This window comes from Chionomys nivalis, chromosome 5 (assembly GCF_950005125.1).
Source record: "Chionomys nivalis chromosome 5, mChiNiv1.1, whole genome shotgun sequence".
NCBI classification, from domain to species: domain Eukaryota; kingdom Metazoa; phylum Chordata; class Mammalia; order Rodentia; family Cricetidae; genus Chionomys; species Chionomys nivalis.
In genome coordinates, this window is record NC_080090.1 from 34,114,567 (window position 1) to 34,139,497 (window position 24,931).

The following is a 24,931-nucleotide window of genomic DNA, read 5'->3' on the forward strand; positions in this document are numbered from 1 at the left end:
ATTTTAACCATAGTGGTATTTGTGGTCATAATTCATCATTCCATTCTAAAAATGATGGCAAGTAAGTAATTCTATTTGGGGTACTTAATGATTTGACATAATCCTAAGGATTTCTATACTTTTCAACTCAAGCTTCAGAGAACTAGAATTGAAAAGTCAACACGATACTGAATTATATGAAAATATGAAATAATTATATGGCACATAGCAGATTAGAAAATAGATAAGTCAATCAGTTCTTGGCAGGGTGTATCAATAGTGTATACACACATTACAAAGAACTTATCAGGACTCGGACTGGAGAGATGGCTCAGTGGTTAAGAGCACTGGCTGCTCTTCCAGAGGTCCTGAGTTCAACTCCCAGCAACCACATGGTGGCTGACAACCAGCTGTAGTGAGATCTGGCGCCCTCTTTTGGCATGTGGGCATACATGGAGGCAGAATGTTGTATACATAATAAATAAATCTTTAAAAAAAAACTTATCAGGATAATACAGAAAATAATGGGTTACAAAGGCATAGCATATATGCATGGGAAAAAAGTATTTAACCTGTTTTATTTTGTTCTATTTCTGTGGTACTGGGAATTGAACCCAGAAACCTTATGTATGTCAGGTTAGGGCTCTATCATTGAGCTACAACCCCATTCCATTCCCAAGTAGTAGATCTTTAAAACTCACTGCCTCTGTTGAACGGTCATACTTTATTCCAATAATACTACAGATAGGTACAGCTCTTCTGAAAATTCTGAGATCTCTGTGAGTTCAAGACCAGCCTGGTCTACAGAGTGAGTTCCAGATCAGGCTCCAAAGCAACATATATATATGTTTTGTTTTTTTTTTAAAAAAGAGGCTTTTGGTTCCAGGTAACAATTTACAAGTGTCCTGTGCCTCATTTGTCTTCTGTCTGTAGCCCTAGAACTCAGAGGCAGAACTAGGAGGGCTGCTTTGAATTTAGGGCCAGCATGTATGTGTCATACATACATGTGTACACACGCATGCATGCACACAGGCTCCAGGAAAACTCAGGATTTTGATTATTTTGTTCATTGCTGTGTCCCTAATGTCTGAACATGCCTAAGACATGGTGTTCTTAATAAATGTTTGATGGATGAGTGAAAGAAGCTGCACTCTTCTGCCTGTTAAGCGAGTTTGTTTCATCTCCCTATTTTATAGACCAAAACAAAGTATGATACAAATGTACATTGCAAGATGCTTAGTGTAAATAACTTTGGGGTTTTCTTTGCAACAGATAACCAAGGATTAGGTTGAACTCCTGATCCTCCTCCCTCAACCTCCCATGTTCTGGAGTCACGGGCATATAACTTGTTTTGGTAACCCACTTCATGTATTTATCTGGCACCTTAGAGTATATATATATATTGTATAGCTGTCTTGTGTCACATTAGGAATGGTAGTGACTTAGACATTTTTTGTTTGTTTTGTTTTTGTTTTTTCAAGACAGGGTCTCTCTCTGTAGCCCTGACTGTCCTGGAACTCACTTTGTAGAGCATGGTGTCCTCAAACTCACAGAAATCCACCTCCCTCCCAAGTGCTGGGATTAAAGGCATATGCCACCATGCCTTGTGCTACACTTAAATTTTAAAGAAATACCTCCAAGAAATAAATTAGATAGAATAGTCTGTAGAAATAGTCTAGAGAAATATAGAAAGCCCTTTCATCCCCAGCTTTAAAGCTGGGGCTACTAAGTACACAGGCAAGATCTCCCCAGAGCTGCTGTTGGCTTTAGCTGTGTCCCGTCTGTCTGGTGGCCCTGCTCACGTAGAGAGATGATGAGTGCGCCAGGACAACGTCTGTGTAGAGTATCTTGAGTGGGGGCTGCTATCTGACCACTCGCCTGCCCTCGGACTGCTTTGCTGTCTGATATCATTAAAACAGCTATATTTGGAAATTATTTATCTATCTGGCTAGCATACACTGATACAGAACAGAAATTCTGTATCTTTCCTATATTGCTGCAGTATCAACTTAATCCTTGGTATTCTTCTAGAGACATGAAGCATATCTTGATGTGTTTTTGTTAAGTTAATGTTATTTTTCCTAACAGGGTGCCTCTGAGAAGGACATCGTACACTCTGGCTTGGCCTACACAATGGAGCGATCTGCCCGGGTCTGTATGCAGATGATAGCTGCCTTTGTGTTAATAACATGAAACACCGGTTAGCACAGTGTCTTGGCAGGCAGATTGTGTTTCTGATGCTGTTACCTGATCCCCGCCTCTGCCCAGCAGCACTTGTTCCGTTGTAGCCTCTGTTGATGAGCACCACTGTCAGTACATTCTTAGGAAGAAATGAGCACTTCTGGTTCTTCCTGAGGACCCAGGTTCAATTCCCAGCAGCCACAGATCACTAACTACTTTAACTCCAGTTATGTGCTCTTATGGCCTCTGAACACACTAAGATGCAAGCAAAACAGCTCTATACATCAAAAATACAAATAACTAAAAGGATAGTTGGCGAAACTAGAATGCTGATGAGTCAGTCGCTATTTAATAGCCCAAAGCTGATTTAACTATAAAATTTGGTTTAAGTAAGAACTTTGTGACTTTTGGTTTTTATTTTTTTTATCACTTGAGTGCTTTTTACACCAGGCCTTAAATGTGGCACAGTGTGAGCGCAGCTTTCCCGACACTGTTCTTTTGTCCTTTGAGATAGGGTCAATCTCTCTAGGTAGCACTGGCTATCCTGGACTCTCACTTGTAGACCAGGCTGGCCTTGAACACCAAGATCTGCCTGCCTCTGCCTCCCGAGTACTGGATGAAAGACTGGTTTCTTCTTGATCAAATTCTGTCCGTGTTGATTTCCAGGCTGAAGTAGCATAGACAGAGTCTGCTGAAGAAGGCGGTACACTTAGTGTACTGTTTTCTGAGGGGGAGGGGTATTTTGTTGCATTTTAAAGCAGGCTCTCACGTCCTAGTCTGGCCTTGTTTGAACCTTGAACTCACCTCGTAACTGAGACGTGGTTGAGTTCCCTATCGTCCTCCACCTCCCTAGTGCTGGAATTGTTAGCATGTGCCACTATACTTGATTCTTGCTGCTTTTCTTTTTAATTGAGACATAATTCAAGCACGTTAATGGACTGACAAGATGACTCCATGGATAAATCTGACAGTCTGAGTTCAGTCCTTGGGACTCACGTGGTAGAAAGAGAAAGCCAACTCCTTAAGTATTCCTCTGATGTCCACATGCACATCGGCATGTGAGAGTGCAGTGCACACAGCACACACATATACAACAAAATATATTCATCGGCTTGTAGTATAGCTGTCATCACTGAAATTCTAGAATGTTCCTAGTGCCCTGTTACTGGTTATTTTAAACAATTACTAAGTGTGATCTGAGCTCGTTCAAGATCACAGGATAGTTAACAGACAGAGACGCCATTCACACCTGTAGTTCTCAGGAGCAGTTATTGCTGTTCACTGGACAATAGCAGCAGAGAATTTGCTGCTCCAGTCATTTGCCTCTGGCTGTCTAAGTCTTACAGTTAGTTGGTCATAGTGGGTGAGTAGTACCCAGCCTCCATGCGTACCTTTTGTGTTCATAGCCTGCCATTCAGTCAGGTGGTCTCACTGCCTTTTCTCCTTCATTCCAGCAAATTATGCGCACAGCCATGAAGTATAACCTGGGATTGGACCTGAGAACAGCTGCCTATGTCAACGCCATTGAGAAAGTCTTCAAGGTGTACAACGAAGCTGGCGTGACCTTCACATAGACAGGTCGCAGCTGACTTCTTTATCACCACTTCACCTATAATTTCTGCAGACCTGTCACAAGTTTACATGTAACCACTGAAATCTGTTCTTGTGACTCATTAGTTAATGGACACTGTTCTCAGCAAGTCAGTCTGAATCAGCCCCTTGAGAGATTACTTAGAGGATCATGTACAAGCTGATGTGTCAGTAGGAATCACGTGTATCAGAACTGGTTAGGTACTTTTTCTAAGTGCAGTCTCTGCCTGCCTCCTGGCTGTGCTGCCTTGCTCTGGGTCCTTGCCAACAGGGTCAGTGCTGCTGGCAGGGAAGGCAGTCAAGAGCAGCCAGCCACTTCTGGACAAGCCTGGGAACTTGGACACATAGAAAAGTAGGTGCGTGGCATTTTCCAAAGGTGGCATGGTCCTCAAATGAGTTATTGCTATTTTACATCTACAAAATAACTCAGTTTTCTAAGTTGCAAACAAAATAAAAGCTATTTCTCTTATGTATTTTATTCTTTGAGAATAAAATTAGTACATGCTGCTGTAATAAAATTGCCTTTAATCACTTAAGCCTGACCTCAACTCAAGCAGTGAATGCCTAAAAACATAATGAATGAAGAAGCTAGTTTTTATAACATAAAACAGTATCATTTGTAGCTATTGGCACTGCATTGTTGTCCAGGAGAAAGAACGTGGCACTGTGGGAGCACTCTCCTCAGACCTGCAAGTTACAGGGACTCTGGGGAATTTGTAACGCAGTCCAGGGAGTGCAGTAACCTCCTTACCATGAAAATGACTTGTTCTTCCCATTTGAAGAGCTATTGTGTTGAGTAGTTGAACCATAATTCAAACAGTGTCCCAGAAAAAACCTTGGACTCCCTGTTTGGAGTCTGGCTGGCTCCACCTGACTGTGTGTCCCTTCTTCCGAGGCTTTGCATTCTGTACACCGCTTCACTAACAGCAGGCCGGAGACTGCCTGGAGTTGGCTTTTGAACAGGAATGCTCCACAGAAGTACCAGATATTATTTATATAAGAAGAAGTGCTTTTTTTTAACAATGCCCTTTCAGAAATCTCTAACTACTTTGTAACTGCATGATTAACTTGGTGATAAAAGCAGTTATTAAAAGTCTACCTTTTCTAAAGTGTATGTTTCTTTTCTGTGTTTTCATATTTGATAGTCTCTTAGTAAATGATAAAACAGTAATCGAGTTTCAACAATTTTTGTAACTGTCTGTCTGTGTTACTTTTTTTATTATGAACTACTAAAATTTTTGGTTTTGGTTTTAGTTTTTCGAAACAGAATTTTTCTGTGTAGCGCTGGCTATCCCGGAACCAGCTTTGTAGACCAGGCTGGCCTCAAACTAATAGAGATCCTCTTGCCTTTGCCTCCCAAGTACTGGAATTAAAGACATGCACCACCACCGCCTAGATAGCTGCTCAAATTTTATTCTTGGGTTATTTTTTATTTCATTTTATTAAACTGTAATGACTGTTCTCGGGAAGAGGTTATAGTATGTAAAACTAATATGCTAGTGTAATTTCTGGTACTTTTTTATTTATTCATTTGTTTGAACCAGGGTCTTAGGTAGCACAGGATAGCCTCAAACCTGCTATTAGCTGGGGCTAGCCTTGAACTCATTCCAATCCTCCTGCCTATTGCTCATCTGACCTGTTTTTTGGTTGGTTGGTTGGTTGGTTGGTTGGTTGGTTGGTTGGTTGGTTGGTTGGTTGGTTGGTTTTTTGAGACAGGTTTCTCTGTAGCTTTGGAGCCTGTCGTGGAACTCGCTCTGTAGACTAGGCTGGCCTCAGATCTCACAGAGATCCGCCAGCCTCTGCCTCCCAAGTGCTGGGATTAAAGGTGTGCCACCACCGCCCGACTGCAATTTTTTTTAAAAAACAAGCAGCAACTAGCGTGTGATAGGTGAGTATTCTGCCTCTGAACACCTACCTTGGACATTTTCAGGGATGTACACAGCCCTGTACCGGGAGCCTCCAGATCCAAGAAATCAGCTGGGGTGTACTATCCTGCAGACCTCACACTTTCCAGGTTTTCCATAAAAGCTTCTTATCCTGTTGTTTGCTCGAACTGTTAGCAGCCAACACTTAAAGGGTGACATCCGAGTGTTCCTGGCAGCTGCCACCGACGAAAAGAGTTAATGGGCGTGAGCATCAAGAGAAACAAACACAGCTTATCAGCGGGCGTTCCAGAGGACCAGCACCAGCTCAGATGAAGTCTCTACAGTTGAGGACTCTGTTTTCCGTGGTGCCCTAAACGGAACCCAGGACCTAGCACAAACTACACCCCAGCCATTGGTTTTTTGAGATAGGGTCTCCCTACATAGCTCAGACTGACCACAAACTCAAAAATGATCCTCTTGCCTGTCCATCCTGAGTGTTGGAATTTCAGGTATGTGTCACCATGCCTAGATAAATGAAGTCTTAAAGAATTCCAGCTAGGGCTGGAGAGATGGCTCAGAGGTTAAGAGCATTGCCTGCTCTTCCAAAGGTCCTGAGTTCAATTCCCAGCAACCACATGGTGGCTCACAACTCTCTGTAATGAGGTCTTGGTGCCCTCTTCTGGCCTGCAGGCATACACACAGAATATTGTATACATAATAAATAAATAAATATTTAAAAAAAAAAAAAAGAATTCCAGCTATATTCTGTCTTTCCAGAGAGCTTCTGTAAACAGACTGCTTTGGTTTCCCAGCCACCCAGACCCAAATAATCACACCAAAACTATATTACTTACAGCACTGTTTGGCCAATGGTTCAGGCATACTCCTAACTAGCTCTTATACCTTAACCCATTTCTATTAATCTGTGTAGCACTACCAGGCTGTGGCTTGCCGGTAAAGTTCTGGAGTCCTCCTTTGGCAGCTACATGGTGTCTGGCTGACTCAGCCTTTCTCCCTGCATTCAGTTTAGTTTTTCTGCCTAGCTGTACTAACTATATTCTTCCCTTGTCATAGGCCAAAGCAGCTTCTTTATTAACCAATGGTAATAAAACCTAGTCACAGCATACAGAGAGGAATCCCTCATCAGGCTTCCAGGCTGTTGAACCTTTTTGAGACTCTTCTAGCCCAACTCTGGCCTTGAACTTTTGGCAATCCTAATTCAAACTTCCCTGTGCTAGAATTTCAGGACTGTAGGTTTTCAGTAAGAGCAGGCCATTGGTTTTCTGGAGTGTGGTGAGACCAGGGAGCGTAGAGGATGACCCGAGATTCAGACCAGCATCATTTTCTTCTGGTGCCACTATTACTTTGATAGCACTGACTCCATGCCCTTCATTGCCAAGGACGCTGAGGAGAAAATGAAATATGGAAATAATGCTGTGGGAAATGACTTAAGGTTTAGGCAGGACTTTGGCTCTCTTTGGAGGTGGAACAATTTTTAAAAACTATTTTATTGGTATTGTGGGGTAGAGGCACACACATGCCATGGCGTATGTGTGTGTATAGAGGTCAGAGGACACGGAGTTGGCCCTAGCCCTGTGCTTTTCCAAGTGTTCCAGGGGCTGAATTCAAGCCATCAACATTACTCAGCAAGCATTTTATCCACTGAGCCATCTCATCAGCCTAAGACAGAAGGATTTCATTGTTTATCTAACGCATGCCTGTGGACTAGTTCACATCAGAGCTGTCATGCAGCCTCAACAATGCGGGCTGGCCTCCATAGCCTGTTAAGCAGAACGCTCGCACTGAGCCACCTTGAACGTCCCCAAAGCCACAGTGCTCTGCTTCCCAAGTAGTAACTCTCGGAAGCACTTCACTAGGGAGCAATCTTGAATACGCTAGTATTGCCCTCCATAGCCAAATTTTTAAAACAACTGTCTTACTTTCCTCTTAAAATCAAACACCAGTGCTAAAGTAAGAATTTCTCATATTCCCACAGATGGAGAGGACCACTGCTAATATTTTATCAGGTATGAGCTGTCAAGGTTTTTATGATGTTCTTAGATAATTATAGCATTTGCCTTATGAAAAATGAGCTTGTTCTGCATATATGTTTTGCAACTTATTAACTGACTTGGACATAATATATTTATACTCCCCTAGTTGTTTTTAAGGCCTGGGCACGGACCTTGCTTGTCTGAGGTAAACACTCTACCACTAGGCTACGTCCCCAGCCCTTCCTACTCAGTAGCCATGTATGATCCCTTTCCTCTATAGGCACTGTTAGCCAAAGATGGTAGCCTTCCAGGCCCAGATTCCATTTACAGACCGAAGAACTTACAGTTCAGTAGAATTTATAGGTACCACCAGAAGGTGGTGGCGCGTGCCTTTATCCCAGCACTCAGGAGGCAAAAGCAGGTGGATCTCTGAGTTTGAGGCCACCCTGGTCTACAAGAACTAGTTCCAGGACAGGCCCAAAGCTACAAAGAAACCCCTGTCTCGGAAAACCAAAAAAAAAAAAAAAAAAAAAAAAAGATTTTATAGGTACCATCTCCACACTGTGTGACAAGCCTCATGAACAGCACAGCTTGCCACCTGAGTGGTGTCTAATGATTGCTGATGTTTCCATCCTGCTCCCATGGTCTTGGCATTATGAACATGTTATAGTGAGTCTACACTCCCCCTCTGGCACCGTTAAACACCCAAGGAAATCATTCCAATCCATGTCTGCCACTCATACTGTCCCTAGCTCTATAAGCGTGGGTTTGATTGGGGAAATTCAGAAGTCTTCAGGAGTCAAACCAAAATAAGAAGTCCAACACTAACTAGACAATATACGTGCCAGTGTTGACCCCTGAGTAGCCTGTGCTTTTTAGAAATCTGAGAGACATTTCCAGAAGAGTCAAAACGTGGCAAGAAACTGATTTATTCTTTGACCAAAGCACCTTTTCTCTTCATTTCTGCTAAGAGCAAATAGCAAATAAATGAAAACTTAGAGCCTTGCAGTGCACGCCTTTAATCCCAGCACTCAGGCGGCAGAGGCAGGTGGATCTCTGCGTTTGAGGCCCGCCTGGTCTACAGAACAAGTTCCAAGACAGCCAGGACTGTTACACAGAGACCCTGTCTTGAAGGGGAAAAAAAAAATCATAGACTTTTACACAGAATTTCTCTTAATCTGTGCTCACAAAAAAAGTATATTATATATATGTGTGTGTGTGTGTGTGTGTGTGTGTGTGTGTGTGTTGTATGATAAATGCATGTTGCACATGTGTGTGCAGGCACACTAGCCCATACACACCTGGAGACCAGAGGCTGATGTTGGGTGTCTTCCTCCACCACTCTTCGCCCTGAGTTTTGAAGCAGGGTATCATTGAGCCTGCAGCTCATTGCTTCATTCAGCTTGACTGGCTGGCAGGCAAGATCCCAGGATCCACCCATCTCTGCTCGCATACTTAGGTGTTTAACATGAATGTTGGGGCTCAAATACAGGTCCTCACACTTGTCCAGCAAGCACTGTCCACTTTTGGGGTTTCATGTAGCCCAAACAGACTTTGAATTCAGCCTCCTTCCTCCACCTCCCAAGTGCTGGAATTTACCACATGTACCACCACACCTGGCTTCTGTTCCAAAACTTCTAAATGCTCTTTACTTGCACACTGTTTGCAGACAAGGTCTCATGTAGCCGAGGCTGGCCTTAAACTCACTATGTAGCTGAGGATTGGTCTGTCTCACCTCCCGGGTGCTGGAATTACAGGGGTGTTCCTCCACCTCCAGTCCCCCACACATGTACTGAACTATAATGTAGTGATTGCTCATGAGAGGAAGGAAGGAGGCCCATTGCCGCCCACTGGCTGTGTCTTGGCCACGTGTCTCCAAGTGGAGCCCACCAGGAGCTTCCAGGAAAAAGGTCATGGATTTCTTCCTCCAAAACTGACTTCGGTACCCTCCAGTATAAATGCTTTCCTGGGTCTCAGAACAGGCAGCCCAGCCATTCCCTGGTCCCGACCTTTCATTGCAAGGAAAAACCAAAGAATGCTACAGCCCACACGCACTTGGCCTTTGGAACGTCTACACACCAGCAGCTGGGGATGGGGCACAGTGGGAGAGAGCAGGTGTGCTTGTTAAGCCCTAGGTTAGCTTGACAAATAGAGAAGCAAAGAGAAGGAAGGGAGAGGTGGGAGAGAACTCCCTAGGTAAAGGGCTCGCTGTGCAGTCATACGGACCTGAGCTCTACCCTCAAAACACACATTTAAAGTAAAAAAAATGAAAACAGCCATGGTGGCGATGCGCGCTCATATTCCCGGTGCTGCAGCAGTGGGGATGGCAGATCTTGCTGGCCGGCCAGCCTCATCTACTGGGCCAGTCGCAGGCCAGTGGGAGACCCTGTCTGAAAACACACACACAAACACAAGGACTGCTTGCCGGAATGATAATTCCTCATCTGATTCGTTGGATGAAAACCACAAGAGGTGGCAGGTACCCACCATGTTGGATGTTCCTCTACAGCAGAGGAGAAGCTAACAATATACAGTGTTTCCATTAAAAAAAAAAAAAAAAAAAAAAAGTTTAGCGTCCTGGGTCCTAGTGGCATTTGCCTATGATCCCACCCTCAGGAGGTTGAGGCAAAAGGATCAGAGGTTCAAGGTCAGCCTCAGCTGCACAGCAAGTGCACATAAGACCTGTGTCCAAAGCAAAATGAAGAACAATGGAAAATCACTCTGCTTACGGTTTCTACCCAACAGGAGTAAGTTCAGACTCTATTCACGTTTCACGCTTTTTATTGACATTCAGGAAGAGCCGGGCATGGTGGCAGGCCGTCTCACTGTCCCAGATTACCCAGGCTTTGTACAGCGTGGTTAACAGCATCGGTAACAGTGTGGTTCACCTTCTCACTCATCTCCTTCACCACTCTGTCCCCTGATTCTTGAGCTGTCTTCAGGGCATTGGTAACGACTGTTGGAAAAAGAAAGAAAATTGTAGGAGTAAGTGATCCAGTGCTTCCAGCAGGAGAGGCCTGGGGGGGAGGTCATCTTAGGGGACCAATCCTGGGAGCTCCAGGAGGATGAAGGGACGAGTGCCAGTGTCATAATGAATCCCAGTTTGGTTTGATTTTCCCCAACGACTTTCATTTCTTCACGTCTGAGTAAGATAGCACGGAGAACTCACGAGTGCACTGGCTACTTTTTTACACTGTTTCTGGATAGTGCTTCTTCGTCTTCTCTGACCATTTTTATGAAGATTGCTATATTTGGTTACTTTTTCTGTCATGAGCATTTGTCACAGAGGTCTGTGGCCTTCCTTTTGACTTAACTCCCGTTGCACTTTGCTTCGCTTTTTACCCCTCCTGTGACGTTTCAGATAGACAGCTTTGCCTAATGTTTTCTCTATGACTACTGTGCTGTTCTGTGGTTGTTTTCAAGAGCCTCCCCTCTCCAAGATTATACTGAAGTCTCTCAGGATACTTCTTTGATCTGAATTTCTGTGTCCCCCAAATTCCATGTTGTAAATCCTCCTTGAGATCACGCCATGACAAGTGGGCTGTACTGCTGGCTAGGTTAGCAGGATTGGTGGAGCCTTGTGAGCAGGAAGGCTAAAACCCAGGAGAGCAAGCCAGTCCTTCAACCAAGGGAGGACATAGCAGAAAGATGTCACGTAAGCCAGGAGCCAGCTTCACCAGATGCCCAGTGCTGCCTGGGGCTTCCAGACTTCAGCACAGAGAACAACCCTTTTTTTATTTATTTATTTTAAGGTTTTCAAGACAGGTTTCTCTGTGTAGCCCTGGCTGTCCTGGAACTCACTGTGTTGACCAGGCTGGCCTTGAACTCATAGAGATCCACCAGTAGAGATTAAAGGCATGCACCACCACCGCCCAGTTTATCAATACATTTCCTTCTTTTCTTTTCCTTCTTTTTTCCCATCTTTTTGAGTGAGAGTCTCACTACATATGTACCATAATGGGTTGGTACTCATTATGTAACCCGGGCTAGCCTCAAACTCAGTTTTCTCGCCTCGTTCTCCCTAGTTCTGGGGTCATAGACATGATCAACCATGCGTGGCTATAGAAATAATAAATTTCTGCTGTGTCTGAACCATTGAATTTACAGCATTTCATTTAAGCTGTTTGAGCTTAAACAGTTTAATATACTTGTATATTTAAATGTAAATCCTTCACCCAGCTGGACCCTACTTCGTTGTAAAGATTGGAATGAGATATGTTTTGTACACTGTTCTACTCATGCCATAACACATACACAGTAAGTTGTTATACAAATACATATTAAGATACATACTTGTCTACTTAATTGTTGTGTCCCTATGTGCTGCCACATCACTTTCCGTGGCCTTGTCTTCTTCAAAGTCCACAGAGAAAACAGCCTAGATGGAGCCCTAACACAAGGTACAACCTGCACAGATAATTGCGTCTGGGGAGAATGCGCAGATAATTGCAGCCCAGCTGAGAGGATGCTACATCTGGGGCAGGGCTGGGTCTGGTTGAGCAAGAAAAGGATTAACCCTAGCGCTGGGGCTTCCTTCCTCCCTCTCTGTGTCCCTGCCTGCTGACTCCATTCTCTCTCTACTGTTCCTGTGCTGGGAACGCAACTACTTCAGCAACCACTTCACGGTAGGAAAGTGCTCTGCCTCCGAGCTACACACCCACCACTCTGCCTCCTCTCCTTCCCTCCTTTTCTCTTGCCTTATTTTCCTCCTCCCCATTCCCATCTTCAAACAGATCAGCCTTACCCTTTTCTCCAGCCTCCTTGACAGTGTCCACCACCTCCTTCACCACCTCCTCCACTGCATGAACTGAATAGAAAAGACAAATTCAGAGTGAGAGTGTGTGTAAGCCCACTCCCCCTCACAGTGACCCAGGATGCTTCTGGACAGTAAGGTGTGTGTAAGCCCACTCCCCCTCACAGTGACCCAGGATGCTTCTAGACAACATGGAGAGACTCTGCTACCCCTAGTCAGGGGAGATGACTTAGGAAAACCCCTAGCTGCCTCCCGTCATAGAACCCCCCAGATGCCTGGCTGCTGCAGATGCACAGGGCGCTCCCTGCCCCTCTCTGCCTGGATGAGCATGGATAACAAGAACAGCCTTTTGCCAGCTGGGAACCTGAGGCGAGACAACTGTTTGTCAGTCCACCACACCTGTCAGGACGAGCTGACCAGCTGCTTCAGCCTCATCTGTACGTCTCCAGAGAAGTTAAGTTCCTCTAGGCGACTCTTCCTGGAAGAGGTAGTCCCTACCCACCTCCGGGTTCTGGAGAATTTGGGTAGGAGCATGTTAGAACCCGAAGACTTGAGAGACAGAACTGTTCCTAACACTACCTTCCGCTGCCATGTCCCTCACAGCTCAGATGGCTGGAAGATTAAGAAGAGGTCAGATGTGGAGCTGTGGAGTTTAAAATGAAGTACTTGCTGCTCTGTCTATAGCCATTTCCAAAGAGAACAGCAAACTCGACACAGGTTTCATCTGTGTCCCACAGTGGAACTCGTGAACTGCACAGAGCCATGTCCTAAGTTCTTGGAAGAAATGTCCTTCTAGACTTTGAGCGAGACCAGACTCCATGTTTCATAATAACAGAGCCTATGAAGTGCGGTGAAAATCAAAACCCGTCTTCCTTTTTCTCTGGGTCAACAAATCAAATAGGCAGAATTTTTGTTTCAATTTGTTTTATAGTTCTTGCAAAAATCCAGGGCCTTATGCAGACAAAGTGTCTTACCACTGAGCTGCACCCTCAGGCCCGAGAATAAGCAATGTTAACAGAAAGGTATTCTCGGCTTCCAGGCAGAAGGACCTAAGCCACCAGCATCTGGATTCTGCCTGCCTCCAGGAACCTCCACAAGGCTGGCCTCTTCCTGACCTCTGGGCAGGCTCAGCCTAGGTCATGGAGTAAGTCCCTAGTAGGGAAGCTGCTTGGCCAATGGCTCTCGACTGAAAAATTACCCCAGCCTTTGTGCCCCCAACTCTGCTATCTCCTGGTGGGACCACTGAGCCAAGCTTCCTGATGGACCTCAGCCTCAGTCTACCCCAAGGCTCTTGCCTGCTTTCAACAGACCCAGAGAAGTCTGCCCTCAGCTTCCAGGCAGCTAGAAAGCCCTGGCCCCTTACCTGCTCCCTCAGTGGCTTTCTCAGTACGGTGGGCCAAGCCCTCAGCGGCCAGCTTCCCCAAGCCTCCCAGCATCGTCCAGCCGTAGACAGTGACAGATACAGTGCCAAAGGCTGGATTAGCGTGCTTTTATACATGCCTGTGATGGCCTGCCAGGCTCCAGGGCACCAAGCCCTTACCCAGCCAATAGGAGCCGGTGAGTCAGTTCAGGGCCTGGGTGGGGCTACCCCAGTATGTGCACTACCCTCTTCTCAATGAGCCCCCCTATTTCCTCTACTAGGAGGCCCTGAGAAGCTGGGACAAGGCAGAACCAGAGAAGTCACACTGGACATGTCTTGTCCCATGGCAGGCACCTTGAGCGCACTGTGAGTTAACATGGCAGCGCTTTGGAACCGTTGTTATGCCAGGCCCTGGCTAGGGCCTGAGCTCCCTGACCTGAGCTCGGACCTGTAGCCTGATGGCAAGGCCTCCAGCCTACCTGCCAGGGTCCCCGCAGTGGCCTGGTCAGGCCGAGGTCCTACTGTCTTTCACACTGCAAGGGACCACGGCCCAGCTGAATGGTCTCCGTGGTCTCCACCTGACAGGATGCTCAAAGTGTGGCCTTGCCCTCTGCAGGACACAGCGCTGGCCAGGTGCATGGTCATCCTGGCTCAGTCAGCTGATTTTCAGTCAGCCTAGGCCCTGGCTGAGTGACGGGGGCAGCTAGCCCGTGGGAGAGTCCTGGCCACTTTGTACTTTGGAGTGCAGCTACTAGGGACATTCTCTAAGTGTAAGAGTTGCCACTTAATTCCCCACATCCTAGGCATGTAGGCCGAAGACACCACCACTGCTTGGGAAGCTGGCTCTCACTCGAATAACCCCGAGGAGCAGCTCCATAGCTTCCTGATATGTCTCATGCAGAGGGGTCAGGCTTCCTTCCTCATTACTCAGGGTAGGCAGAGATTCCTCAAGCCACATACCACACGTTGCCTCCCTTAATCACTAGCCTAAGCAAAGCCTCAGTTTCCTCATCTATTAAATGGGACAGCTATGCCTTCCTGGCTGTGTCACTACTCGTCAGTGGGACAAAGCACGCAAGCTCTTGCAAATACCTGGTCACTCCTGATTATCGCGGATATGCTGGGGAAGTTTCTCTTGGCCCTAGGCCCCACTCACTACAGCAGTGGGCCAAGGTGCATGGGGTGGGAGACCCCGTAGAACTAGAGAGCTAAGGGATATGGACTCCATTGGCCCAGGGACGGGGGCAGAAGGTCCTTGCGGCGTTCCCACTCGCTAGACCTGGGTCAGGAAGCTGGGGCCTCCTCCCTGGGAAGCCTCTCTCACCCCCTCAAGGCCGTCCTGCTGGGTGTGACAGAACTTGATTAGTGTTTACCTGATCAAGGGCCCTCGTAGCCCATGCCCTTCAGAGCTGAGCTCCTGTCGCATTCCTGTACAGTGTCGGCAGGCCCTGGGCTGTGTCAGGGCAGTTAAAGGGTGCGGTGGGCAACAGGACCTCCGGTCCCATGACCAAGCCCCACACGTTATTGCTGTCTCCTTAGGGCAGAGGTGGACAGACATTTAATTTGGAGCAGCCCATTTTAGGAACAGGAAGGGTGGGGAAATGACTCAGAGGGTAGAGCGCCTACTACCACGTAAGTGAGAAGACCTGAGTTCAAATCCTAGGGCCCACATAAAGCAGGAACATTCATGATCCTAGAACTGGTCCAGGAAAATAGGACAAAGACAGGAGGGTTCCAAGATGCTTGTAGGCCAGCTAGCCAGGTTCACTGGGGGAAAGATCAAAGAGAGGCTCTGTCTCAAATAAGATGGAAGGTGCGGGCTAATGCTGTCCTCTGACCTACATGGGTGCCATGGCACACACATGCCTGCATTCACACACACAATGTGCACACACAGAGACTTTTTTAAAAGAAAGAAAAAGAACAAAGATTCTTGCTAGTTATATAAGAGAATGAATGTACACACATATGTGGTGTACATTCAGGTGGGGAAAGGGCCATGAATGTGGGGTCCCTGGAACTGAAGAAGGTTCAGCCCACCTTATCCTTCCCCACTTAAGGCAAAGTTCTAGAGGGTTCCACTTAGGACATTAGCTTGGGGAAGGAGTGTACAGCCGGTGGGGATGGAACTTCACAACACATGGAGATACCTTTGGACCCACCAAAGGCCCTGTTTCCACTGAGGGTGCCTGTGACCCCTACTCTCACAAGGGTCCTCTCTTGATCTCCCCCTGCTAGTTTAGAAAGACTTCCAGAATTCTCCCTGTAGGCCCCCAGCCTAGTTCTCAGCATGGTTCTCCTCTCTGAAGTTCCCCAACCCCAACAGACCCCTGTCAAGAGCCAGCCTACACAGCCCAGGATGATACTGTGACCCCCCAATCAGCCCACACAGCCCAGGATGATACTGTGATCCCCCCAATCAGCCCACACAGCCCAGGATAGTGCTGTGACCCCCACGTGGTCAGCCCACACAGTCCGGGATACTGTCCCTCCCTCTTCCCGCCCCATCAGCCCACACAGCCCAGGACAGTGCTGTGACCCCCACCCGGTCAGCCCACACAGTCCGGGATACTGTCCCTCCTCTTCCCGGCCCATCAGCCCACACAGCCCAGGATAATGATGTGACCCCCGCCCCCGTCAGGCACCACTTCCCAGAGACCCTGCCCTCTTTAGGACACTGTCTCCGGGTGAATACTCCAGTGACATCACACTACTGCTCTTTGCCCAGACACACACCCCAAATGCCTGGCCAGGAAAGGTAGAGGGACCCGGAGAGGCCGAACGGCCCTGAGATGGACTTAGTTCCCTGACCCTCCGGCTCTGGCCCAGGTCCAGTCTCACTGGTCACTCAGATCCAGCTGTGACCCGATCCCTGTGCTCCCAAGCCACCCTGAGAGGCCCAATAGGCCTTCTGGACTCCTCTGGATTCCTGGGACAGGACCCCTTTCTAGCCAAAGATTCTCCTAACAATGGATGGATCCTGGCCTGTGCCTGCGTGGCTGGGCAGCTTTACCTGTCTGCACGAGGCTGCAGATGACTCAGGTGAAGGCTGCCCTCCCTTTCCCCATCCAGGGGAGCAGCCCTTGAACACAGGCACCCAAGCCGACGTTCCCTGAACCAGCAGGTCAGGTCTAGTCTTCCTAGAGCAGGGAGAATCTGGCTTGGACAGGAGTAAACTAATCCTAGGAGAATTTGCTCAGCAACCCAGTTTGGCAAAGGACCTGCTGACTGAATCATCCAGTCGAGAAAAGCTGATTTTTCAAAGGCCGGTCGCCAACTTAGCAAAGACCAATGCTCTATTTAAAGTTGTTTACACTGGGTGGCTAAACACATAGGCTGCCTCATGTCTGCCTGACACAAACATCCAAAGGATGGCGGTCCATCCTGCCTCTGCTTCCTCACACTTTGGCTCGCAGATCTGAGTTTGTAGCAGATATTTCTGTACCCATAAATCCCACACATGCTGAGCCCTCCTGGCCAGAGTGGAGCCTTAGAGCATCCAGACTCTCAGAGACCTGGCTTGTGGTCGCCAAAGGAAGCCATGCCCGGCATTAAGTCATCCTACACATAAACAGGGTACCAGCTAGACTCCTGGTGAAATGTATGCTCACGGAAAGGGACCATGCACAGGGTGAACAATAAGAGACACTGGGGGACTAACCGTCAGGAAATATGACACCTGGTATCTGTCTGGATGGCTCAGAGGGGCATTAAAGGGTTTGTCTCCTGGAGCCTTGGCTGTGGAAGAACCAAGGGACAGAAACTACAGCCGTCGTCAGAGAACACATGGCCTCTTCTAAACTCAGCACAAGAAGGGGGCAGCTGAGGGAATAAATCACCTCTCCTCTTCCTCCCCAGACTCCAGCCAGCATCTTCTGATCTGGTCCCGATCAGGCTCACAGGCAGGAATCCAGTAAAGCAACCCAGGCGAGCTGTCCAGGAAGGAACTGGTAGAGAGTGGGTGCGGAAGGAGATCAGGCTTAATTCTAAATGCCCATCTCTCCTCCTTAGAACAAAAGAAAGAAAGAGAAGGCCCACTGTCATGCTCCATTTCAGAGAACCGGGAGACAGGAGGTGTTTAGAAACCCAAAGTTAAGTGAGCAGAGAAGAGCCTGTGTGGGAAGTCAAAGGGTGGGGTAGTGGATGGGAGGGGCCCAGCAGGGCATAGGGACCTCCAGCAGAAAGGACTCCTGGGGACAGAAGTGAGGCACGAAGGAATGGGTGACGGTGCTCATGGAAGTCCAGGCGTGTGGACATCGGAGAATCCCCGGGGGGATGACACTGGTGTCAGAACGCTCGCCGCAGACTCTTCCTGAAGCTGACTAAATTTTGAAAGACAGAAAGGTCTTGGCAATACCTCGGGAAAGGAAGGGCTCTCCCCTGCTGTACCTTCTCCCAAATGCTGCTGTAAGAGATGTTCCGCACCACACTGGAGTCTCAGGTCCCTGGTAGAGCTTCCCAGATGGAAAACACAGGGGTTATGTCTGACAGAGCATCTTTCTGTCTCCCAGTGCTCGGGCACACTCATGTTCCTCCTCCATCTCCCAACATCCTCCCCATCTGCAGCACAGTGAGCAGAACCAGGGAGTCAATCACAGTATACGGGACTAATTTCACAGAAGAAGTATATTAATTTAACTAAATGATTTAAAGTTGTCTCATTTAATAATCAGTCGTTTGCATTTGAGTTTATTTAGTTTTGTCTCTGGTTTTGTTTTTGTTTCTTTTGAGACAGGGTCTTGTATAACCCAAGCTGGTCTTTAATTCACTACGTAGCTAAGGATAGCCTTGAACTCCTTATTTTGAAATGAATTTAAATTAGTTAACTGAATTAAACTGAACAGACTAACTAGGCATGGTGACTCACAATTATAATCTTAGCATTCAATAAAGTGGAGCAGGAGGATTACAGTTTGAATTTGAGGCTAATCTCGGATACAGTGTGAGATCCTATCTCCAAATAAAACACAATACTAGATCAAGTAGCTCTGGAGAGGTGGCTCAGGGGTGAAGAGTACTTACTGCACTTGTGAAGGACCTGGGTTCGGCTCCTACCACCCCATAGAGGCTCCCAACTGTTTATGACTGCAGTTCTAGGAGATCCAAGGCCCTCTTCTGACCTCTGTGGGCTCATGCACACATGTGGTGCACACACAGACACACAGACATAAAATGAATAATTAATTGTAAGATACTAGATAAACTAAAGGCTTTATTGGAGTTCCACCAGCTGTCCCCCTAATGTCCTTTTGTGGTTCCAGAGTTTCATCTAGGTTCACACTGCATTTGGAGGTTACTTTTTTGGCTCCTATAGTTTCTTGGGGTGACTTCCCAAAGTTATGCTTGCTTCTCTCTCTCTCTCTCTCTCTCTCTCTCTCTCTCTCTCTCTCTCTCTCTCTCTCTCTCCCCTTGATACTTTTTTTTTTCTTTTGAGACAGAGTTTCTCTGTGGTTTTGGAGCCTGTCCTGGAACTAACTCTTGTAGACCAGGCTGGTCTCGAACTCACAGAGATCCGCCTGCCTCTGCCTCCTGAGTGCTGGGATTAAAGGCGTGCGCCACCACCGCCCGGCTCCCCTTGATACTTTTAACTGGTCCTGATTAGGATTTGTCAAATGTTCTTTGAGCTGGGTTTGACTTCCCATGACTGGACAGAGATTAAAGTGTATTTGGCAAGACTACCTCAGAGCTGGCTCACATCTGAAATCCCAGCACCTGAGAGGCTAACATAAGAGGATCTGTGAGTTCCAGGCCAGCCTGGGTCACAGAATTTGAGGATGAATTGGGGTATAGTGAGATCATGCTTCAAAAAAGAAAAATACCTTAGACATGCATCCTTCACATGATGGTAACTAACTCTTTCTTTCTTCCTTCCTTCCTTCCTTCCTTCCTTCCTTCCTTCCTTCCTTCCTTCCTTCTTTTCCTTCATCCCCCTTTTCTCTTTCTTTCTTTTTCATTCCTTTTCTTTTTTTTTTTCCAAGACAGGATTTCTCCATGTAGTCCTGGCTTTCCTGGAACTCTATAGACCATGCTAGCCTCAAACTCACAGAGATCTACCTGCTTCTGTCTCCAGATTTCTGGGGTTAGAGACATGCACCACTACAATCTCCCAGCAAGCGTTTCTGTCTTAACAGTTTGCAGGTGACCGCCACAGAGAACCAAGTAACTTTGCTTTGTCATGTAGCCAGTCTCCAGAACCATCTCATCCTGCAAAGTGGAAACACCTTCTGGCCACCCCTTCCTCCTAGTCTCAGACAGCCAGCATGGTACTGGTTATTCGATGTGCCTGTTTGCTTTACACATTGCAGTTACGCAAAATCGGAAACACTTTTGTAACATGTTTATTTCACATAGTATAATGTCTTCAAGGCCCCTCCATAAAGTACCATAGGTCAGAATTCCCTTTCCCGGGTCCTTTTCTGAAAATTATCTGGGCTAGCAAGAAGGCTTATTGGGTAAAGGCCCTTGCTATGAAAGTCTGGTTACCCTGAAATCTGAGTTCAAACTCCAGAACCCATGTAAGAGTAGAAGGGGAGAATCAACTCCACAAAGTTGTCCTCTGTCCTCTGTGCAATGCACCCAGACATATAATAATAAATTTTAAAATATGTATTTATTTTATATGCGTATATGTGCCTGAGTGTGTATGTGTGTAACGTGTAGGAGCACACAGAGGTCAGAAAGAGGGCAGCAGATCCTCTGAAACTGGAATCATAGGCTGTTTTATAAGCTGTTATGTGGGGAAATTTAACCTGGGTCTGATGTGGGATTCCCCTCTGTATGCTGTGAATACCATTGGTTAATAAAGAAGCTGTTTTGGGTCTGTGATAGGGTAGAACAGAGCTAGGCAGGGAAAACTAAACTGAATGCTGGGAAAAAGAAGGCAGAGTCAATGAGAAGCCATGTGGCCCCACCGAAATTTTACCCAGTAAGCCACAGCCACATGGCGGTACACAGATTAATAGAAATGGGTTAAATTAAGATGTAAGAGTTAATTAACCAGTAGGAAGCTAGAGCTAATGGGCCAAGCAGTGGTTTAATTACTACAGTTTCTGTGTGGTTATTTCAGGGCCGAGCAGCCAGAAACTAACAAGAGGCCTCTTACAACATGGGTCCTCTAGCAAGAGCAGCAGTAATAAGTGCTTTTAACTGCTGAGCCATCTCTCCAGCCCCTAAATGTGTATGTATGTGGAAGGGGTGTTTTTGTTTTTTGAGACAAAGCCTCTCTATGTATTTCTGGCTATCCTGGAGCTCTGTAAGTTAATCACACTGGCCTTGAACTCACAAAGACCTTCCCAACTCTGCCTTCTAGGTGTTGGGATTCAAGGTGTGCACCTCTATATCTGGTCTCCCAAATATTTTTTAAGGGAAAACTGGGGCTAGAGAGATGGCTCAGTAGTTAAAAGCACTCGCTGCTTTTTCTGAGGACCAGGTTTGGTTCCCAGCACCCATGTGGTGACTCACAAAGTCTGCGCTTCAGTTCTAGGGGATCTGATGTTTTGTCCTCCACAGGCAAAGCAAGCACATGATACCCATACATACATGCAGGCAAAACACTCATACATACAAAACAAAAATAAATAACTCAAAAAATACTAAAGCAAAATAAGACAAACTGTCTGTCTGACGGTTCCTCAAGCAAGCATCAGCTCCCAGTTACCTGCAGTAACTGCTTCTGTGTTTTGCCCACAGCTACCCATTGTCTTCTCCTTTCCACTCTCACTGCTTGGAAATCTACAGTAACGTTGCTCCTTCCCATACTTATTTAATCCCTAACGTGTGCATGTCACGGAGGACTCACGGCTACTTGCTTCAGATGAGGGGTTTTACTCCCATGCCGCTGGTTCAGGGAACCTTGAAGAGGTGGATCTACTGATGCCAGCAAACTGAGGATGCGCCTGAATTCCCGATCCTTTTACCACAGCTTCCTGAATCTTGGCAATAGAGGTGTATGCAACCACACCCCGTGCTAGTATGGATTTTCTAACTTCATGTGGTTCACAGTCTCATACACACTTACATCATTCTCCTCATGCCCTTCCATTCCCACTGACCTCTTCTTCTCAACAAGTGAATTTTTTCTTCCCAAGACAGGGCCATACTCTGTGGCCTTTGTTTTCTAAGATAAGATCTTCAATACAGTCCAATTGTAGCCAGGCTGACCTCGAACACGCGGTCATCCCGCCACAGGCTCCTGAGTACATAGATAAGTTGCATTACATAGATAAGCGCTGCCATTCCTGGCAGTTATTTGTAATAGAATTTGGTTCATTTGTTAACGTTTCTGTTCCACTTTGGGGTCCTGTCCCCCAACATTCTAGTTTGTTTTCACTATTTTACCTAGTATCAGAGAGACACAGAGACACAGAGACGGATGGAGAGAGAGAGAGAGAAAGATAGAGAGAGAGGGGCGGGGGGGGGGGGAGGTTGTCTCCTTAACTCTACTACCTTGTTCTGGCTTTCCTCCCTTTCTGCTTCTTCCCTTCCTCTCTACTGCCCCCTGTAGGTCACCAATGTTCTCAGTTTCTGAAAAAACAAGACAGACTTGTATGGTTTCTTACAGCACATATAACAAACATACTATACGCACTTTTTTTTTTTTTTTTTTTGGTTTTTCGAGACAGGGTTTCTCTGTAGCTTTGGAGCCTGTCCTGGAACTAGCTCTTGTAGACCAGGCTGACCTCGAACTCCCAGAGATCCGCCTGCCTCTGCCTCCCGAGTGCTGGGATTAAAGGTGTGCGCCACCACCGCCGGCACTATGCACACTTTTACACCTTACTTTTATCTGCTTAAGAGTGAAAACTTTTTTTAGGCAGGGTCTCATGACGCAGCCTAGGCTAGCTCCAAATTCCAAGGCTAAAATGATCTCTGTACCTCAGCTTTCCGGGAGCAAGGACTACAGGCATGTGCCATTGTACCTGTCTCAAAATGTATTATTTCATTTATTTGGTGTGTGTGTGTTCATCATGGTTGGGGGAAAGTACCTTTTCCTATGGAGCCATCTTATCAACCTGAAAGAGGCTTTTTGTTTTGTTTTGTTTTTGAGACAGGGTTTCTCTGTGTAGCACTGGCTGCCCTGGAACTCACTCTGAAGACCAGGCTGTCCTTGAACTCAAAGATCTGCCTGCCTCTGACTCCCAGGTGCTATAATCAAAGGTGTGCACCACCACTGTCCAGCTAAACCCACTGGTTTTTAACTATGAAAAAGAATACTAAAATCACATTACACATAAGTAAATCCCACCAGAAAAGCTTACTTCAGAGAAGGCACAGAAAAATTAGCACCCAGTCTTTCAACATGGATCTCAAAAAGAACAGAAGATGCTTAATAAACAATAATAGTGTCAGTCAGAAATATCAGAATTCTGAGATGAGGTGGCCCCCAATAAGAGTGGTGGGAGGGGTCTTACAGAGGCGAGGAGTAAGACAGAAGGGCAGAGATGTAACAGACAAAGCAGGGATGAGGACCATAAGAAGCCCAACAGAGGGTCAGGTGGTAGTGGTGCATGCCTTTAACCCCAGCACTCAGGAGGCAGAGACAGGCGGATCTCTGTGAGTTAAAGACCAGCCTGGTCTACAGAGCTAGTTCCAGGCTCCAAAGCTACAGAGAAACCTTGTCTCGGAAGAAAAAAACAAAAAACAAACAAACAAACAAACAAAAAAAACATGATAGCACACAGCTCTGACCCAAGACTAGGGAGGCCATGAGTTCCTGGACAGTTTGGGCTACAAAGTGAAGCTCCGTACACACCCTTCTGCCAGAGAGGGGGAGAGAGAAAGAGAGAAAGAGAGAGAGAGAGAGAGAGAGAGACAGAGAGAGACTGAATAAGCTCAGTAGAGCACAAGGCTTGGACTCAATCCCCTACACCCACCCACCCCACACCCCAAACACACAAAACCACTAAAAACCAAAACAAAACAGAACACAAGAAATATAGACCTCCGGACACCCTGGGAGGAGGATGTAAGTTCATACCGCTGTGGTGAGAAACGGTACGGTGACCCCTTGAAATACTGAAAACAGTACAAAGTTCTATAGGACCCAATGCCTCTTCTTCTGGTCACATACCCAAAGGAAATGAAAGCGGTGTCTCAAAGAAATACCCAAACTATGATGCTCACTTCAGGGTTAGTCACAATAGCCAAGATCCGGGAGCAGATGTCCATCAACAAAGAGTGACGGAGCTAGGTGTGGGAGCTAGGTGTGGTGGTGCTCGCTAGCAGTCCTGGACTCCCGGACTTAGCAGGCAGAAGCGGAGCAGCAGCTCAAGGTCAACCTCAGCTATATTGTGAGTTCAAAGCTAGCACTGGTTATGTGAGATCTAGTCTCAAGAAAACAAATGAACAAACAAGCAAACAAAAAAAACCAAGCAACAAAAAGTGGCCGGCAACAGTTCAGTACATACGTACAATGCAATTCTGCTTTAATAGAAAATTGCCATTTGCAGTAACAAGGACTTGGATATTATGCTAAGTGAAATAAAGTGTAGAAAGGCAAATATTGAATGGTCTCACTTTTATATGGCATCTACAAAAGCCAAATTCAGAGATGCAGAAAGTAGTGACTACAGGGAAGGCAGGAGGAGAGAAAGGCATACGGAATGAAAATGCAGACCTGTGCTGGGGGTGTGGCTCAGCTGGTAGAAGACTTGCCCCCTGCATAAAGCACTGAGTTCACGTCCCCGCACAACATAAGCCAGACGTGGTGGCAGGTACCATAATTGCAGCACTCAGGTATAGGCACGAAAGGTCAGGTATCCAAGGTCATCCTCAACTATAGGCCAGCCTGGAGCACAGAAGCCCCTGTTTTAAAACACAAACAAATGAAAAACCCAAGCCAAAAAACCAACCATATTACACCCTGTAATAATTAGTGAACGACAGGTTATTTCAGGTTGCCTCTGTGGAAGGATTAAGGCAGAGGATTGCCAATTGGAACTGGCCTGTTTGGTAACTGGGCTCTAGTCCAGGCATCCAGGAGAGACAAACAGAAGAGTTTGGTCTTGGTGGTGCTCTGACTTGAGCTTGAGTGACTCCATTTTGATTTTTTTGTTAGTTTGTTTTTGTTTTTTGAGCCAGGGTCTCTCTGCACAGCACTGCAGCCCTGAAACTCACTATGTGAACTAGGCTGTCCCCGAGTTTACAGAGACCCTCCTGCCTCCTGCCTCTGGCTGCTTCCCAAGCGCTGGGTTTAAAGGCATGTGCCATCACA

The 24,931-nt window shown here is 46.6% G+C and overlaps 2 protein-coding genes across 2 annotated transcripts in view; one reads left to right on the forward strand and one right to left on the reverse strand.

Annotated features, from left to right (window-relative positions):
• Glud1 (glutamate dehydrogenase 1) overlaps positions 1 to 4,859 on the forward strand; it is a 37,147-nt gene extending 32,288 nt beyond the window's left edge. Inside the window, exons 12-13 of the mRNA XM_057769663.1 lie at positions 2,068 to 2,130; positions 3,615 to 4,859. Coding sequence (XP_057625646.1) covers positions 2,068 to 2,130; positions 3,615 to 3,734 — 183 coding nt within the window. The 3' untranslated portion in view covers positions 3,735 to 4,859. The remainder of the gene's footprint in view (positions 1 to 2,067; positions 2,131 to 3,614) is intronic.
• Positions 4,860 to 10,387: 5,528 nt separating this feature from the next.
• On the reverse strand, positions 10,388 to 13,798 carry Fam25a (family with sequence similarity 25 member A). The gene is made up of 3 exons (XM_057770968.1): positions 13,726 to 13,798; positions 12,354 to 12,416; positions 10,388 to 10,565 (listed from the first exon to the last, which is right to left on the reverse strand). The coding sequence occupies exons 1-3, from the start codon at positions 13,796 to 13,798 to the stop codon at positions 10,432 to 10,434; spliced, it is 270 nt and encodes an 89-aa protein (XP_057626951.1). The 3' UTR covers positions 10,388 to 10,431.
• Positions 13,799 to 24,931: the final 11,133 nt, after the last annotated feature.

What these genes read in the sequence shown, in the direction of transcription:
- Fam25a (XM_057770968.1), bottom strand. Translation starts at nt 13,798, where the DNA reads ATGCTGGGAGGCTTGGGGAAGCTGGCCGCTGAGGGCTTGGCCCACCGT. An exon ending in GAAAGCCACTGAGGGAGCAG is followed by an intron (nt 12,417 to 13,725) that starts GTAAGGGGCCAG and finishes TTTTCTATTCAG; the next exon opens with TTCATGCAGTGGAGGAGGTG. An exon ending in CAAGGAGGCTGGAGAAAAGG is followed by an intron (nt 10,566 to 12,353) that starts GTAAGGCTGATC and finishes TTTTTCCAACAG; the next exon opens with TCGTTACCAATGCCCTGAAG.